The sequence below is a fragment of the Copadichromis virginalis genome, linkage group LG12, assembly GCF_057382275.1.
Source record: "Copadichromis virginalis isolate Kocher_CV1m ecotype Utaka linkage group LG12, C_Virginalis_male_GT1.1, whole genome shotgun sequence".
In the NCBI taxonomy this organism is placed as follows: Eukaryota; Metazoa; Chordata; class Actinopteri; order Cichliformes; family Cichlidae; genus Copadichromis; species Copadichromis virginalis.
Window position 1 is genome coordinate 34,493,658 of NC_140629.1, and position 17,482 is coordinate 34,511,139.

At 40.2% G+C, this 17,482-nt stretch overlaps 1 protein-coding gene across 3 annotated transcripts in view; it reads right to left on the reverse strand.

Annotated features, from left to right (window-relative positions):
- The window catches only part of kremen1 (kringle containing transmembrane protein 1), a 64,476-nt gene that overhangs the window by 9,499 nt on the left and 37,495 nt on the right, over positions 1-17,482 (reverse strand). For all 3 annotated transcript variants that reach the window (XM_085476223.1, XM_085476222.1, XM_085476221.1), the window contains exons 4-5: positions 2,179-2,303; positions 532-685 (exon numbers count right to left, since the gene is read on the reverse strand). In XM_085476223.1, the coding sequence (XP_085332349.1) occupies positions 532-685; positions 2,179-2,303 (279 nt within the window). The remainder of the gene's footprint in view (positions 1-531; positions 686-2,178; positions 2,304-17,482) is intronic.

Sequence of the window (17,482 nt, forward strand, 5' to 3'; positions counted from 1 at the left end):
AAGAGTATGTGAGTATTAAAAACAAGAAATAGGATTCACGCATAACCAGCAACAAAGCTTCTGGAAAATGAGCCTAACTGGACATAACATATGAATAAATGTTATGCAAGAAACATGTTTTTGAATGGACCAAAAAAAACCTTTTCAGGAGACTGAAATATAGGTGGTCTGAGAGAAAACTAGACTGCTGAGCCTTTGGGCTTTAATTTCAGGCTGTACAAAACCTGATCTTTGATAGCAGATTTTGTCAGTCAAAAGTCTTTTCAGAGCAGATCCTGTCTTTGATGGCATGGCGGTATGGGTTTAGAATAAAGAAGAGCTAGCTGCAGGCAGGGTTACTAATTTTAAAATTGTAGGTGTGTTGTGTTCTGACTTCTTACAGCTTTACGATGATAAAAGAAATGAGCTGTCCCCAAATCAGATTTGTACAAAATAAAACTAGACTAAATGTTTGAAAATGTATGTGAAATTACAGCAGAGATGTGAAAAGACTAAAGAATGAGATCAAGAATGACAACTGTCAGTGCTCACTGCTGAATATGATGACCCAGCCGTCTCCGCCGCAGGGCTGAGTGTGGTCACCGAAGCAAACATGGTTACACTCCATGCTAGGTGACTCCCCACGTTTCTGTAGGTCCACATCGTTGCCACAGAAACAGGCATATCCTGACTCCATACCAGCAAGCTGCAAAACAGAAAAAGGAGTTGTGCAACTGAGGAAAACACTGAGGGGGTCATTCTGCTGACTGCAAACACACATTCTTTCAGTTCTCTCAAACTATAAAGATTGTTGTTTTCCCATAAAATAAGACTTGATTACATTACATTTTTTCATTTTAAAAGGACCAATTATGTTTTTCATGTTCGATTTATGTGGAATTGTGTAAACGTGGGGTAAACAGTTGACTACATGTAGCTACTTCCCTCTGAAATAAGTGACTCGAGCCTAAAGCGCCCTAATTGCTCTTTCTCTCGTGATTACAAGATGTTGTAATCCGAGTCTGTATAACTGTGGCCTCTCAGCTGATTAGAAGACTCCCTTCAAACACGCAGCTGCACATGGGGTGTACAGAAGAAACGGTACAGGAATAACACCTATCTGTCTTTCAAATCAAAACTGTTAGTAAACCATTCCAGAAAGTGTCAGCGCAGGAATGTGACACGTCAAAAACCTTCACACATCTTGACCTCGCCACTGCTGGCCACTCGCTGTCAAAAGAGGTATTGTTCTTCATTCAGAAGGACGCCGTTGTTCGATATTCAGGCTCTAAACGAACACACGCAACTGAAGGTACTGGATAATTTCCTACTCATGGAATAAGAATTCACGCAGCCTCTGCTTCCACCCAGATGTATCAAGCTCCTTGTTGTATTATTCTATCTGATGCGGTTAAATTTGAGAACACGTACACAAATACTTTTGGCAGAGTAAACAAGCCATGGATTGCTGTCTCACTCATCAGGCATGCTCTCTGTCACAAAGTCACGTGGGATCCATATTTCAGAGCACTGATGTTTCACGTGTGTATTGAGGACAGTGACAGTCCAAGGGTAGGCAGATGATGCCAGTCTGTTGCCATTTCCTGTAACATCTGCCTAACTGAGAGGGGAGGGGGTGCCTGTCAGTATCTGTCAATGCATACTGAGCTGAAGTGGATCTGCTGAGACAGAAAATTAACACCTGGCACTGTTTGTAGCAGGGACAATGGCACGCCAGAAACAGAGAGAAGGGAAAATGCAGTGAAGAGGAGGAACCCAGTGGGCTAATAACCATTCATTTCCAGCTGTCAGCCTTGATTATTGTGATGATTCGTCATCTGCTGGTTGGCTTCAAACAGGAAGTGTGATGGCTGAATAAAGAGGGCATCATCTAGATAACTGACAGAAAACTACCCATAAAAGCAGATGATTTGCATAAAAGCCTGACTACTGCAAAAAGACTGCTCGCGCCTGTTTTAAAAACAACAATTTACTCTGTTTTTACATCCAATAGGTAGATTTGAAGTGATAGGACAGAGGATAAACCATAAACCAATTACGGTTTGTTTTCCTCTTTTATTTTGGATTTTTTTTTTACATTTAGTTTTACAGAACTTGTCATGTTTGATTGCAGTTGAAATAAAATTTCTCATGTTTTCTTGTTATTTAATATATTTTTAATTTAATTCCAAATCTCACCTTGTATCTTTGCTTCCTGCAGAAGCTGATACAGTTTTGGATAGTGAGTTTGTTGGAGGTCTCACTGGCACCAGTCAGGGTGGGGGGGTCACCACTGTCTCTGAAGCACCCCAAGTTTCCAGGCACTGTAGGGAGAGCAGACCAGAGTGGGAAAAAATGATTAGTTATATGCTGCATCTTAGATGCAGTCTGCATCACACAGTAAGGCGAGGTTTTCACATGATTAGGGAAGATCAAATGTATAATGGAATTAAAGTACAGCAGGTGTTAGAAACAAGTCGACAGATATGGAAAGAAATGGATTATTTCATACAGAACATGCTTCAAACTATATTTACATGGTCTATATGCTGTTTCAATTTTCTAATCATGTTTGTGATTAACGCTTAATCTCAAAAACCCAGCCCAAAGAACAATCAGTGATGACACACTCGTCAAATATTCAGAACTCTGTTTGAAACTTCTAGCTTGAACTGCCAAGAAGCAAGCCAACTATTTGGCTTCTGAGAAAAAGAGAAGAGGAGGAGGAGGTGGCGAGCGGCAATGGAGGAAGAGGAGCAGAGAAAAGAAAAAGGGGTGAAGAGGACAAGGATGTTTAAGTCATAGCGACACAGAGCTGGAATTTAGAAAATGTACCATGTCAGATTTGAGAGCTGTTGCATCAGATTAGGAATATAACATTTTCTAAATGTGTGACTGTGTGTGTGTGTGTGTGTGTGTGTGTGTGTGTGTGTGTGTGTGTGTGTGTGTGTGTGTGTGTGTGTGTGTGTGTGTGTGTGAGAGAGAGAGAGAGAGAGAGAGAAAATAATTTTTTAAAGTCTCACGTACAAAGAAAAAAAAAAGGGGGGGGGGGGGGGGTTCCCATGTGGAATTTGTCACATGACAGGAAGAAGACCATGTCCAACACCTGGGCCTTTATTAAACTCAGATTTATTAAACTCAGTATTTTTGTAAAACACAAAAATTAAGAGCAGCATTAGTTTTGGCACGTTCCAAAATTAAGCTTTGCCAGCAATCATTGTGTATAAACTTGCAACAGCTGATTACAACACCCTTCAGTAAAGTGCACAATATTTCTGTTGCTTTAGTTGTTCAGCACTGTCTTCAGTCAGTCCTGCCTCTGCAAGCCAATTTGCAACCCATCTCTAAACCAACTCCTCATTTTTATCCTATGTCTGACTTTTTCCCAGTCATTGCCATCTATGCCTGTTTTATTTCTACACATAAACAGCATAGATGGCTAATAAAGTCTATTTAGGAAGACCCAAGCTAAGTGTTTTTGTCATTGATCAAACTGTGAAAATGCATGAATATTGGCTACATTTCATTGACAAGTTGCTAAGTGGATAATCTTTAAAAAATGACCTTTATCTTTTGAATATGACTTAAAGCTAATGATTACAAACCACAAGATAGTGTTTACTAAAATTATAGATTACAGAAATCACATCACTCTTATGCTGGTTTCACTTTTCATATGAGGAGGCTGAAATCCTATTCATAAATCAGTTGTCCTGACGGACGTGTTATAAAAAAATATAATACTTCTGTGCTTTTACACTCAGACAGGCTTAAGCTGAACAATAGATCTTTGCACAGCAGCCACTTGACATCAAACAGTAGGTAAGCACAATTTCTAATCTCGTGAATTTAGGCTCTTTGACTAAACAGAACAGAACCGACACTAAAAACATTACTTTTGAATTATTTTGTTGATACTTTGATGATAGCCTCTCATGTGCACCAAAAAGTTTCTCTGCATGCAAGTTAGATTTTACAATATGTGAGACCAATGCGCCAACAATGCCAGATGGATTTCTAACCAGACAGATAGATGAAAGATGGATGTTGACACCTTTCCAGATCACATTCGTGCAGATGAATCAAACTGTCTGCCCTAATCCACTATGTATTCATCAAATACTATACAATCTTTCAAAATCTAGTACAGTGATTAAACGCTGCAAAGCTTTTAAATTCAATGTAATAGCTTGGGAAGTGCCAATAAAGCCTCCAGCAATCTATATCCTATTTGTGATTTGCTTTTCATTTAAATCCAAATGCGCTTAAAGTTGTTTATTTTGATGTTCAGAGCTAAAATGAATTTGACAAACATAAGTAAATGCACACCCTGAAAGTAATTTCAACGGGAAGTTGAAAAAAAATTCTCTTCAGTGTAATTGGAAGTGGTGTCATGTGGCCTTAGGGTGTGAAAGAGATCATTAGGGAACGATAGAAAAGACAAGAGCAAAGACTGCGTCCAAAATAGCTGTCAAGTCTGCTGTGAGATACAACAAGGACGCAAAAATCAAAAGCATGTGACACTGTGGTCTGTATTAAAGCATTTACAATTTCCAATTTCAAATGACCTTTAGTAAAAACTCAAAGTCTGATTGCTCCTTATTTCATACAGTCATGAAAAAGCACAGTGGCTGAAATCCTATAACTGCAAATCAAACCGCTACACAAAGATCATTGTTAGATTTTTGTGTAATGCAGGACAATCATAGTTTGGAGATCAGCAACTTCCAGAAAAAACGCACATTCTCCAAAGGGTCAGCGATGTGAGATCAGATGCAAAGAGGGTGCTGCACCAAAAACCTCCGCAATTGCTTTGGTCAACTACCAGATTGATGCAGTTGATCTTAGTCTGCATGGAAGACGCTGAGTTGTCTGCAAAAAAAAAAAAGATGACTGCCAAGACACGACTTTTACTTTGAAAGCAAGTGTTTTGCTTTCGATTTGCGTCACGTTGTTCACAGTTTCGTTATCGCTTGGTAATGATTTGCAAACTGGTGACCACGGCAACCTGCTGGCAACCAAAGAAATCCCATAGAGGTTTTCTCTTTGTGAGTAATTTCACACTAGCAATTGCTAGTAACCGCTTGCTTACTGGTCACAGAATATACCCTTTTCCCTAGGGATTGGTGGTTACCACTGGGTCATTAACTGGTCTCTAGGCCTGCAAGAATGGGGCTTTTACATTCAATTTCACAGCAAATGTGAGCCACCACTCACACATTTATGGTCACTGATGGCCTGTGAGGCCTTAATAGCATTTGTATTGATTTTTTATTTATTTCTCTAATGACATGCAAATAGAATCCCACAGAGAACTCCCCGCTAGAGTTTCCTCACGAATTGAGAAGAGCGCAAGACGTTCATTTGATCCTAAGACATTACACAATAGCAATTCCTGTCTATTTGTACAACAACACTGTCTTGCTTTGCGGGTACACCAAAGTCTGACAACATGCTCAGACACTGTAAAGTCCCCTGATACTGTACACCAACACTGTCCTAGAAATAAGAATCTCTTGAGCTCTGCCTGTCATCAAACATGCAGGCACAGCTCGGCTGATGACAGTAAGTTCCACCAGTGCACAAGCAGTTCCCAGCACGAAACAGAAAAACACTTCATCTATTTTTACAAGCCTGTCATGAAATGTGGAATATATTGGTATTGTGCAAACAAAAAAGGGAGTATGGATTTGCATACAACTCTGTTTGAATGTTTATAACATTACTACAGAAGAGCATCAATCAACTCTGCCTTCATGAACTGAAGTGACCCTAATAAAGACCACACATGTGCATTGTCACTGGCGTGCCAGCTGCTGCCAAAGTTAACTTATTGGCTTGCACAAAGCACCAACAGAATCTGTAGATTCTCTCTGTTTGAGGCACAAAGACTCTTTGGGGAAAAAGTGTGACATGTTTTAGATTCTTCACAAATTTTTGTCCACAAGAATGTCCCCCACAGACTGGAAAATGAAGACGAATAGAAAGAAAAATGGTGCCGAAACAGACTGGCAGAGAGACAGCCACTCCCTGCATTTCGCTCACATTTGATGACCGTTAAGTGACCGGCGAAATTCTGGCAGCAGCCAAGAACTGTGTTTGACAAATGACTCAACACTTGAAGACAAAGTCCTCAGACACACTCAGACCAGCAATAAATCATGTGCTATATTCCTTTTTCAGCCACAAACATGCCAGAGCTTTAGAAGAGATTAATGTGGTTGGTTGGGATGGGGGGATCATTTACTAAGACTCCACGGTGCACACTTGCAAAAGTAAGCACCAGATTATTTGACAGGTTAAAGGCAAACATGACAGTTATAAGAATGTTTGAGGTCGCTCGTATTTTCCACGGTGCTATAGAAGCGGTTTCTTTTTTATCAGTTGCTTAAGTACACACTAGCGGTGAGGTGCACAACAGGGAAGCAGAGAAGAAAAGAGAGATAAACACCTGGTAGGGAACCAGCAACTTCCCTCCGAGCAAGGCAGGCAGGTACTACTTCAATAGAGGTTTTGAAAAGCAGAGGAAAAAATGCTACTGCTGTGCTCAGGAGCTAGATTAAAGGCACAAATGCTCTTTTTCAACTTGGCTTTGACAAGAAGATTGCAGACTAAACTTAATTTATCATTCTTTGTCCTCTTCTCGTTTTAGGGGCTGAGAAGTACTGGCTGAGGAGCGGTAGGTGTCCGGCTCATACACCGGTGCACTGGAGGTTTGTGCAGAACTGAAGACGGCGACGATCGCTTTTCTATGCACCGCCCTGCAGTGTGCATCCACAAAAAGCACAGAATTGTTCTTATATGAAAACTCCTGAGCACAGCAGCATCTCGCTTAAAAACATCTGCTTTGCAGGCGCAACAAGTGCAAATATCTTCACGTACAGTAAAAGAAAAAACACACACAAACACACTCAACACACTTCAAAGCCGTTGCTGGAATTTAGACTTTAACGAGCCAGAGGGGAGAAATGGAGGAAACACAAGGTGTATAAATGCTCCAGTTAGCCCACACCAGACCTCTGAAAACCCTGGGAGATCACAGTGGGGAAAGGGGGGGACTTCTACAATGTTTAAAAAAACCCAGCCACACTCATCCCAACCTGGCAGCCTCAGCTCACTAAAGAGCAGTCAGCCAGCTTTCCCACAATGCACTGCAGACAGGAGGCACTGGGCAAAGCTGCAAAGTTCATGGGTGTCTGTTTAACAGGAGGTCTTGCCAGGCAGCAGACACAACAGCACCACTGACCTAAAACACATGAGAGAAAAAGAAAAAAAAAGCTCCAACACAGAATGATGACAAACAACATCAAACATGTGCAGCAGGCTTTGGCAAATGTGCTTGGCAAGCAGTACGTGCAAGCTGGTTGATGAGCTGGAGGGACGAGCATAACATTAAGCAAACATAATTATAGTTATAAATTTCTATGACGTGGAGGGTAAAGAACTGAAGATATGCATAAGAATAAGCTACAGAGGGTGAGAGAGAGTTAAAGAAATGTTTTCTTTTTAATGGGACTCTGGGTAGGACTTCTTATTTCAACCCCGTTCGCTTGCACCACCCAGCAGAATGCTCCACACGAAGCAAGATAGTGAAGTTGAATGATGAATATGATTTTTCTGTATTATAATCACTGAAACACTGGAGAATTTGGCAGAAAAGTTATTCTTGCAGTCTGTCCTAATCCTATAATCTAGAAGAGATGAAAAAAATTTGAGTCTTTTCTGTCCCTAAAAGCAGGGTAGCAAAAAGAATCCTTACGGCACACATAACTCTATACCTAACTTAGTTGTTTTGAATGGACTCTCTATTCATGATTTGAACTGACAAAAACGAATCCAGTCATTTGGTTTTGTTTTATTTAGTTTCTTTTTCTGTAAGCGGTTTGTGAGTTACCGTCTCAAGAATTTGGGACGTGGGAACATAAAATGTCAAGTTTAATGTCAAAAGGGGATGACTGACGATGCCCACTCAGGTGATGAATGATATCGCTCTGTGGCTTCACTCTGTGGGTGATGGCACGAGGTCTCTAAATAACTGTGTTGAAATTTATGTTCACTTTCTAGATCCACTCGTCCGCCAGACTTATCAAGTACAAACAAAACTGACACAAAAACACACTGAACAACTGATTAATTTTCACATTTGGCTCAGAAAAAAATATCACCTTGAACTACAGTAAATAGATATATATCATAATGTCCACTAGTTTACTAAAATATTACAAAAAAAAGAACTGATTTCCTGAGAATATAAGCACCAGATTTCAGGAAACAGCCTTCAACACCAGGGAAATGCGCAACGTGTAAGAAGTTCAAAGGTGTGAGGAATGAGGAAGCATCACTGTAGGAAACAAATTCTCTTTTCCGCATCCTCATGCAGACTAGAGCCCAGAACAAAGCCCAGCTGGGCTCAGCCAATACTGATATCAATTTTTGAGAGAATAAAAAATCCATTATTATAACATCTGGCTCTGACTACCAATGCTTCAAAAGCCATCCTTAGAAAATAAGACAATACAAAGCTATACAGCTATACAACTTAATCAGGGCCGAGTCTGATGTATGGGGATAAAGATGTAGTGATGACAAGTGGGGAACCAGACATACACACATGTAGAAAAAATGTAAAACACATTCATACTTTTAGATGAAAATGCCAAATTTCACTTATTTTATTTGTGTGCCGGCTCAACTTGGGATATAAAAACAATAAATAACAATATAACTTTTTTTTGGTTTTCATTCAAGCTCCTGCTTTAGAGCTTTTGCAGACATGTGACCACTCACCACATGACATTAATTTGTCGGCCATTTTTAAACGTGTAACAATCCTGACACGCCAAGTGAGTAAAAAACCTTCTAAACATTATGAAGGCGATATAGACTATGGCAGCTGTAAGTATTAGTGTATACACTCTCTCAGAGGAAGTAAAACACTCTCATGGCAAGCATTTTGCTCGTTATGTGGAGAAATGTGGGAGGGAGGACTTGAAGATGGATGTTTACTTACTCCCACTGAGTGAGTTTAGTGATGCTCTGAAGTGCAACCGTGGTGCTCTCCCTGACTTCACAACAAACGATTTATATCATTATGCTATCAACAGCCCATAAAATTATACTGGACCAGATCTGAAGTCCTGCAAAATGGGTAACAAACCTCAGTCACTGGACTCTTCCTGGAACTGCAGTCACTGGACCAAGGGGACCATGGTCACTGGTCACTGCTCAGGTATTTACCTGATTTTTATTGCATTTTGATATTGATGTGTCACTGTGCATTACACTGTCGACAAGTGTATGTAGCTCATTTGTGATTGAGAGTTTTGGGATGCTAGAGTCTTAAAACTCTAGAGATCTATCTTTGGCGGCCCATACCCTGGGAGGGGTGACAGATTCTATTCTTAGCTTACTTAACGACAATAACTAAATGCGACAACATCAAGAATAAATAAACACGTTCCTGTTGGATTTCTTATGTTAGAACCAACTTCAGTTCAGGAGTGAGGCTTGAGGTAAGGAGGAAGAGGATGAGATGGAGACGAGGAGGAGCGTAGCGGTGAAGGAGGCAGATGAAGAAGATGAGAAAGAAAAAACTAGAAATAGAAATATATAAAAAGTAAAAGTGTCAAATGGTCAAATATTCTTTGAAACAGATACTGTTAAACTTTAAAATTCAAATAACTTATAACTGACCCAACTATTTATCAAAGAAATTGTCTTTTTCACCTTCCAAATCAGCAGGAAAGCAATAAAAAAAATATTTTGTGTCCTTGATGATTGCAACACCCAACAGTCAGTGATAATTTCTGTGTAAACAATGCATGACTTTAGGCGTGATCACTACCAGTGTCACGTCCAATATGGCGGACAGCTCTTGAGCGATATGCACATGATGTGACGTGCAAAACATATAGCATTTCCTTCTCTTCTGAATGTTTTGTGAGCACGGAAAGATTCATCGGTTTTTCCTTTTATGAATCCATCCATCTGCTTCCGCTTATCCTTTTCAGGGTCGCGGGGGGCTATCCCAGCTGTCATAGGGCGAGAGGCGGGGTACACCCTGGACAGGTCGCCAGTCTGTCGCAGGGCCAACACGCAGGGACAGACAACCATTCACACTCACATTCACACCTAGTGGCAATTTGGATTATCCAATTAACCTATCCCCACAAGCTGCATGTCTTTGGACGGTGGGAGGAAGCCAGAACCCACACAAACATGGGGAGAACATGCAAGCTCCACACAGAAAGACCCCGGCCTGATGGCAGAATTGAACTCAGGACCTTCTTGCTGTGCGGCAACAGTGCTAACCACCGTGCAACCACCGTGCTGCCTGAATCATGGCCCTCAAACATTTTTATAAACACCTGTTTCCTTGACAGCTTAATTTATTATATTCGCATCAAATCTGAAATCTCGAGAGATTTAGTTTCAATAACACTCTAGATAAGAGAAAATCGCTGAAAAGAATCGCCGCGTAAAACCCGTTTATTCAAAAAATATAAACCTTAAAATGATTCTTTAAGCATCACCAATGCTTCATTACCATCCAATCACACCATAACAAAAAGCGAATTAGTGCGTTCAGATTAGAGACGGGACGTTCTAGATGTGTGGTCACAAAGCAGAAGCAGGATTTTAAAGGCACATTCCTCAAGTGCTAATAGGCTCAATTGAAGTAATTTAAAACACAGGTATGTCGACGCCTTGGAAACTCTCCCGGCAGCCCATTAATCCACCACCAGCAGGTTAACCATTCAAATCGGAGGCGCACACACACACCGCTTGAAACATGCACTGCCTTCTGAGGAATGCTAACTGCAACAAAGCAAGAAAACAACACTTATCACAGTTGGTGTTTATGTGCTGTTTTTTTCTCCTTTCCATCCCGTTCTGTCTCTCTGCCTTCATTCCTCGCTCTGTCTCCCTTTCATTGTGTCTCGGCCCCATTTATTACCCCTTTTGTAGTACAGTATGCTCAATACATAAACAAATACAGCTGCTGCATTTCATCAAGCCTTTGATTAGTCTTGTCGACTGCACCACAGCCCACGAGAACACAAGAGAAATCGAGAAATATGCCACAAACTCCCCCAGGAGAATCATTTCTGGAAACTCAGTATTGTTTGTAAGGAGGTGGGTGTTGCCATTATGTGTTTCTGCTGCGTTTATGCTTTGTTTTTCTATGGAGATCATAAATTCTCCAGCCTGTAAATGGGAACAGTTTACAGTTATACAATAAAGCACTTATTATTGGACAGAATGAGAGAAGCATTTGTATCCAGCAGAGTGACTTTGCAAGTTGGACATTCAAAGCACGTTACTGTGTGTGTGTGTGTGTGTGTGTGTGTGTGTGTGTGTGTGTGTGTGTGTGTGTGTGTGAGAGTGCATGTGTGTGTGTGCGTGTGCGTGAGAGAGTGCGTGTGTGTGTGTGCATGTGCGTGTGCGTGCGTGTGTGTGTGTGTGTGAGAGTGCGTGTGTGTGTGTGTGCGTGTGCGTGCGTGTGTGTGTGTGTGTGTGTGCGTGTGTGTGTGTGCGTGTGCGTGTGTGTGTGTGTGTGAGAGAGTGCGTGTGTGTGTGTGCGTGTGTGCGTGTGTGTGTGTGTGCGTGCGTGTGTGTGTGTGTGTGTGAGAGTGCGTGTGTGTGTGTGCGTGTGCATGTGCGTGTGCGTGCGTGTGTGTGTGTGTGTGAGAGAGTGCGTGTGTGTGTGTGCGTGTGCGTGTGTGTGTGCGTGTGTGTGTGTGTGTGTGTGTGCGTGTGTGTGTGCGTGTGTGTGTGTGTGTGAAAGAGCGACAGAGAGGCAAATGCACTGCATATTGCGCTTGTTTACTGTATATGATGTCTGTTTCTTATCCCATTTAAACATTTCTGTAGTGTAGTGGTGACTGTGTCACAATGTGATTGTGATGGAGGAGATCAATGTCTCATCCCAGGGGCCTGGGATACTGACTAACCATCTAATTAGAGGGAACAAGCAGGAGCCAAAGCTTTAAGTGAATAATTAGTGCTCTCAGAGTCCAAGAAGAACAATGCAGGGAAGAGATGAAAAACGATCACCATACCATATCACTGCCTCCCCTCACAAAACCAAACAGCCTGTGTCCTGAGGAGTTTTATGAGACTTGATATCAGAGCAGCTGGGAGATGAAGAGAGAAGCAGATGCTCTGTGACCACCTCAGATGTTAAATAAGCTCCTTTATTTATCATCTTGCAATTTCAGTAAAAACGACACACGAGCAGAACTTCAAACTTGTGACACTTTTACTCATTGGCAGTATTTCTATCAGCATCGGGCAAAAACAATAAGTGCATCATTCTTGCATCCCTTATTTGGTCCAATTGGCATCAGCAACAGTTTTGCTGAAGCTGTGTAACCGCAGAGGACACTAAAACACAACAATGGAAAGATAGATGGAAAAAGCATTTTTCCAGACATCCTTTGAAACCTTATGAGAGTAGGTAATAAAAGACTAGCAGCTACAAGCACCAGTAATGGTCCCTTTAAACGCACAACTTTTTTTTTTTCCTGAGGATGAAGCAAGAGAAAAAAAACATGCAGTCATTAATCAAAGAGCCTTATTAAAGAAGGAGTTTAAATGTGATCCATAAAATTCATGGGATATTTGTCCATTAGATAATTAAATACTCCATTTTATCCACGCAGCTGATATTTTCGTTTGAGGGTAACACAAAACAACGATGAAAGAAAAACTGAAAGAAAAACTGAAATGAATCCTCTGGGAGGCATAAATGTGCCGCAGGAGAATGTGGTCTGCATGCCTGCACTCATCAGGTGGTTACCAAAAACACATATTATCATGGACCATAAACACATTTAATTCATTGTGCTTCATGGAATTCAGCCAAAAATGTTTGCATTTTTCCTTGATCGGTTGAGAAGGCCCGAACTACAATTAGAGGAAAGTTGATCACGAATAGACAAAAACAGCCAAATATATCGAGCCCTCGAAGAAACTCTACTAATTAAGTTATTATTTGTAATTTCAAGTGCAATATCTCAGCAACTAATGGATGTACTGCCATGAAATTTGGTGCAAAAGTGCACTGCCCCCCACCACCCCAGGCCCATTGGCTTTAGAGAGAATTGGCAAATATTTGCATTTGCCAAACAAATATTGCACAACAAGAAGATTAGTAGAGATTACTTTTACTTGGCTTACAGGGCGTCTTTATACAGACTCACAGAACTGCTGTAATGTGAGTTCTAGTCAGTTAACCTTACCTTTAAAAAAAGCATAAAAACCAATTGCCTTGAAAATGAAATATGGGATGGGTGTGTTGTACTACCAAAGGGTGCAGGACACTTGCATATCCTATAGTTTGAGTAATAAAGTAAAAACTGTACAGAGTACTTGATAGATTCGATTTAAATGTAGTCTTTTAGTATATTCCCAGAATGACTCTTTTAAAAACACCCAATTAAGTGAGACACACTGTCTGCACACACCGCAGACTCATTTTGTCACTGTCACTACTTTCCAATATTAAAACTTAGACCGACTATGATAAAGCATTTTGATCAAATTTAGCAGAAAATGGGCAAACCTGCAAAACACACACACTTACACACACAAAACAGGTAAAAACACTAGGCGATCGAATGCCATTTGCCATACAATAGACACTAAATAAAATTAAATATATTATAACTGTGCAGAGCTGATCTACATTTGGCAGCGAGCCCTCATTTGTGAGCCCTAAAGTAGCTGACCTGCTATTCATCTCCTCCTCGTTCCCAGGAGAAATACTAAACAATGGCCATCTACTCATTAGCAAACATTCTACACAGGCAGCTCACCTCGTGATCAATACATCTAATTCCCTAATGGGCCTGACTGATTTAACCCCAGACATTTTGAGAATGGGAAGGAGCCAGAGACGGGGTCTGAGAGACCATATTTACCTGATTGTCCTCTGGTTTGTTTTTGTGTGTTTACTTTCTAGATTGCATTTAAAAGTTTCCTCATAACACTTCATACAGGTATTCTCCCTGAGGGCAGGTGTGGGTGGAGGTGAGCTTTAAGGAGGTCAGAGGTCACAATAAGCTAATAGTAGTGATTTCAAAACTCCTCTGCCCACTTCTTCAGGTAAGGGCAGGCCTAATGAAAGTGAAAGGGGCATGTCAACCCCATAAAGAAGTGAAGCTTAGTACTAAAAACATTTAAAAAGTCACTTCACTTCTTCCAGAATAGTTAACCTAATATATGGCACAAAGTTTTAGTCCCATTATTGCAAAGCAGTAACCATCTAATTCTAGTCACGGAACACCTGCGAGAACACTATACATAAAACTGCATTAAAAAGAAGGAGTTTGGCATGTTTCTGTGAAAAATGTGCAATTAATTTGGCTGGGAGACAATAATCTTGGCAGGTAACATTTTTTTAATTTATACTCTCTGGGTACTTAAGTCAAAAATCTGAATTCAGGCATTAGTTGCACTTGGTTGCGCACAGACACAAACACATGCACGCACTTACACTATTTCATCCTTAATAGAAGCCTCCATTTAACAAAATGAGTATCCTTTTGTGAATGTAATGATTTTAAGGGAAACCACATTATAAGGCTCTCAAGGATCATCCGTTATGTTCATTCTTTGTGTTTTAACAACACAGAATGACTCATATTTTCAGTTTTCCATTATAAAATGTGTTTGTGTGGGGGGAGAATCTCCAGAGAAAACTCATAAGTACAGCATGACTGACCTTACCTCAACTTCAGTACTTATAATTTTTTACATACAGGAGCTTATTAAAGAAATAAGGAAATGCCTAAATTAGCTCACTTCGTTAAATGTTCTCTCTGAGACTCGAAATATCTCACTGGGTTTTGCACTGGTAACAGTGCAGGGACACGCACGTGCACACACACACGTGCACACACACGTGCACACACACGCATGCAATGTTGCCTGAACCTGTGTCAGTATTATGGCCGAAAAGCTGGCTGTGGTGAAAGCTGGTGCAAGACCACCTAAGGGAAATATTCGGCCTCTAAAAACAATGACAGAGTGAGAAAAATACTGCAGTAGCAAAACCTGAAGGCATCCCTGGTTTAGGCAACCACAGCAGCCACGAGGCAGGGCTGTGGTGCTTCGGTCCGGGCTTCCAAACCACATGTCCAACTTGTCTTGACCTCCTGCTTATTTTGATTCGCACTTGTCCTCGTCTCAGACACTCATTCAACCATTTACTTGAGCTTTCCTGTCAATCATAGCATACTAAATAAAAACTTTCTCCAACCCGTTCCCTTTTTCCCAGAGCTTAAACTTAAGGAACACCACCCATGTATAATCATTCAACGCTGGATGGTGTCACATTAGGACTAACTCTGACATGAAAATAAAAACATAGAGACAAGCCTGCATTAGACACCTCGAGATGAGTCTCGCCTACAACCTTACTTGACCTGCTGTTAGTTTGTAATACATGAAGAAAACAGATGCAAGACATTAAAAGCAAAACACAGTTTAAGTGTTAGGCATTTCTGGACATTATTGGGGGAAATGAAAAATTCAAAAATGAATCCTTAATTTAAAACACATTTTATATTGTACAGACATTTTATTACAATATCTGCTACTTTGACTTTTTACCTATTCACGGTAGATTTGTATAAAAACACACAGATTTACGGTTACACAAGGTTAAAGTCAATTTTATACAAAAATCTGAAGGTCTTTATACAATTGTGTTCATAAACCAAGCAGAGCCTCATTTACAGAACATTTTATCCCTAAAAAGTGGACAGTAATGGACATCAGGGAATGATGAAAAAGGATCCTCACTGTAAAACCTTTTTAAAAACCATCACAATTTGAATTGGAATACTTTATTAATCCCTGAGAAAATTATGTGGTTTCATTTGCTCCAAGGCAGTAAGAACAGTAACTGATAAACAGATTTAAATAACACAATACATTAAAAAGTTATAAAATATAAAAAATAGTTCGAAAATATATATAAATCTATTAGAGCTGCATATAAAAATAGTTTGATTATAAATATATAAAATCAAAAACACCTGTGAACCCTGAACTATCCTGTATTTAGTAGATTTATATAAACTGTCAAAAAATCTGGTTGATGCCCTTTAGATTGTTTTTATTAATCACAACCTGACAAACCCAGTGGTTCTACTTTTTGTTACTAACTGAATCCAAATCATTAACTGGGTGGAAGGATGTGGTATACTGCATCTTTCTATATAATGGGGACAAAAATAATCTACACTACAAGGAAAGGGTTTCATTAAAGTTTACAGCTTGTATTTAAGCAGTGACGATGGACATTTATAGCAACTTCAAAAGTAAGTTAAGTCCAAGAAACACTCGTTTCAGACATTATAAACCTTTGACATGCAGACTGTTCACTTTCCTCACAAAACACTGAACAAGAACGACGAGGACGAGCACACCTGATCGCATTCACTCAAGAGTACGTCAGGGTTTACTAAGGCGATCCGCAACTTCAAAGTGGCATTTAGCATCATCATAAATCACCGTAAATGAAGGCACTTATCTCAACACTTCATATTTACCTCAACGTTCAGCAATAAAACCTGAACCAAACACATTACTGCTTTTTAAGGTGTGACTGGTTAGCCTTGCCAGATGAGTGTAGTACTGCTCATATTGAGACTATTGTTGCATGTTGACCGGCAGCGTTAGTCAGACATTCCCTCAATTGTTTAAACAGATAAAAGAATAACTTACTGTAAGTGTAGTGCAAACACATTGACAGCTCTGTAACAAAATGATATCTTAAAGTATCACAGAGCTTAAGGGAATATTGGCATAAAGATAACGTCTCTCATCCTAACACCACCCAGCAGGTATCGTCAGCCACAGCAACAATGTCTAAAATAAACAGAGACTGTACACCACACTCACATAGTCTATATAACTTGAAATAAATCGGCAACATGGGCAAGCTTAGCTGGGTTTATCAACTCTTATTATTCCTAGGATTGGTCATGGAAAAATGTATTTTCAAACTATTCTAGTGAAGGAAACCAAGGGGAAAACTCAAATGCTCCACATCTCCATACTACAGGAACACAGTGGCATAACAAGTTTTTCTTGGTTATATGCTGTTGAAAGATGAGCTTCCAATGTGCACATCAAAGCGACTTTATCTTGGCAAACGCTTGAAGACTTCACCCTGACAGTTTCACTCTGTCAGTCAAATTCAGTCAGCGCATAGCATCAAGCAAATGCGTGTCAGCTTCAAGGAGCCACACCAAAAGAAAATGTCTCTGCAGTATGGAATGCTTTAGGGAAGGAACCATCACACTGTCAGTGGTCATGTAAACAAGCATTTCAGAACATCACAACAGAGACGTACAGCAACAGAATCCTTTGTAAAAAGTTAGGTCTATAATTTTAACCAGATTTTTTTTTCGTGTTTTTTTTGTCATCTTATCAATCACTAATATGACTGCATGTTTTAACAAGTGAGTAAAGCATATTTTCAAACTGA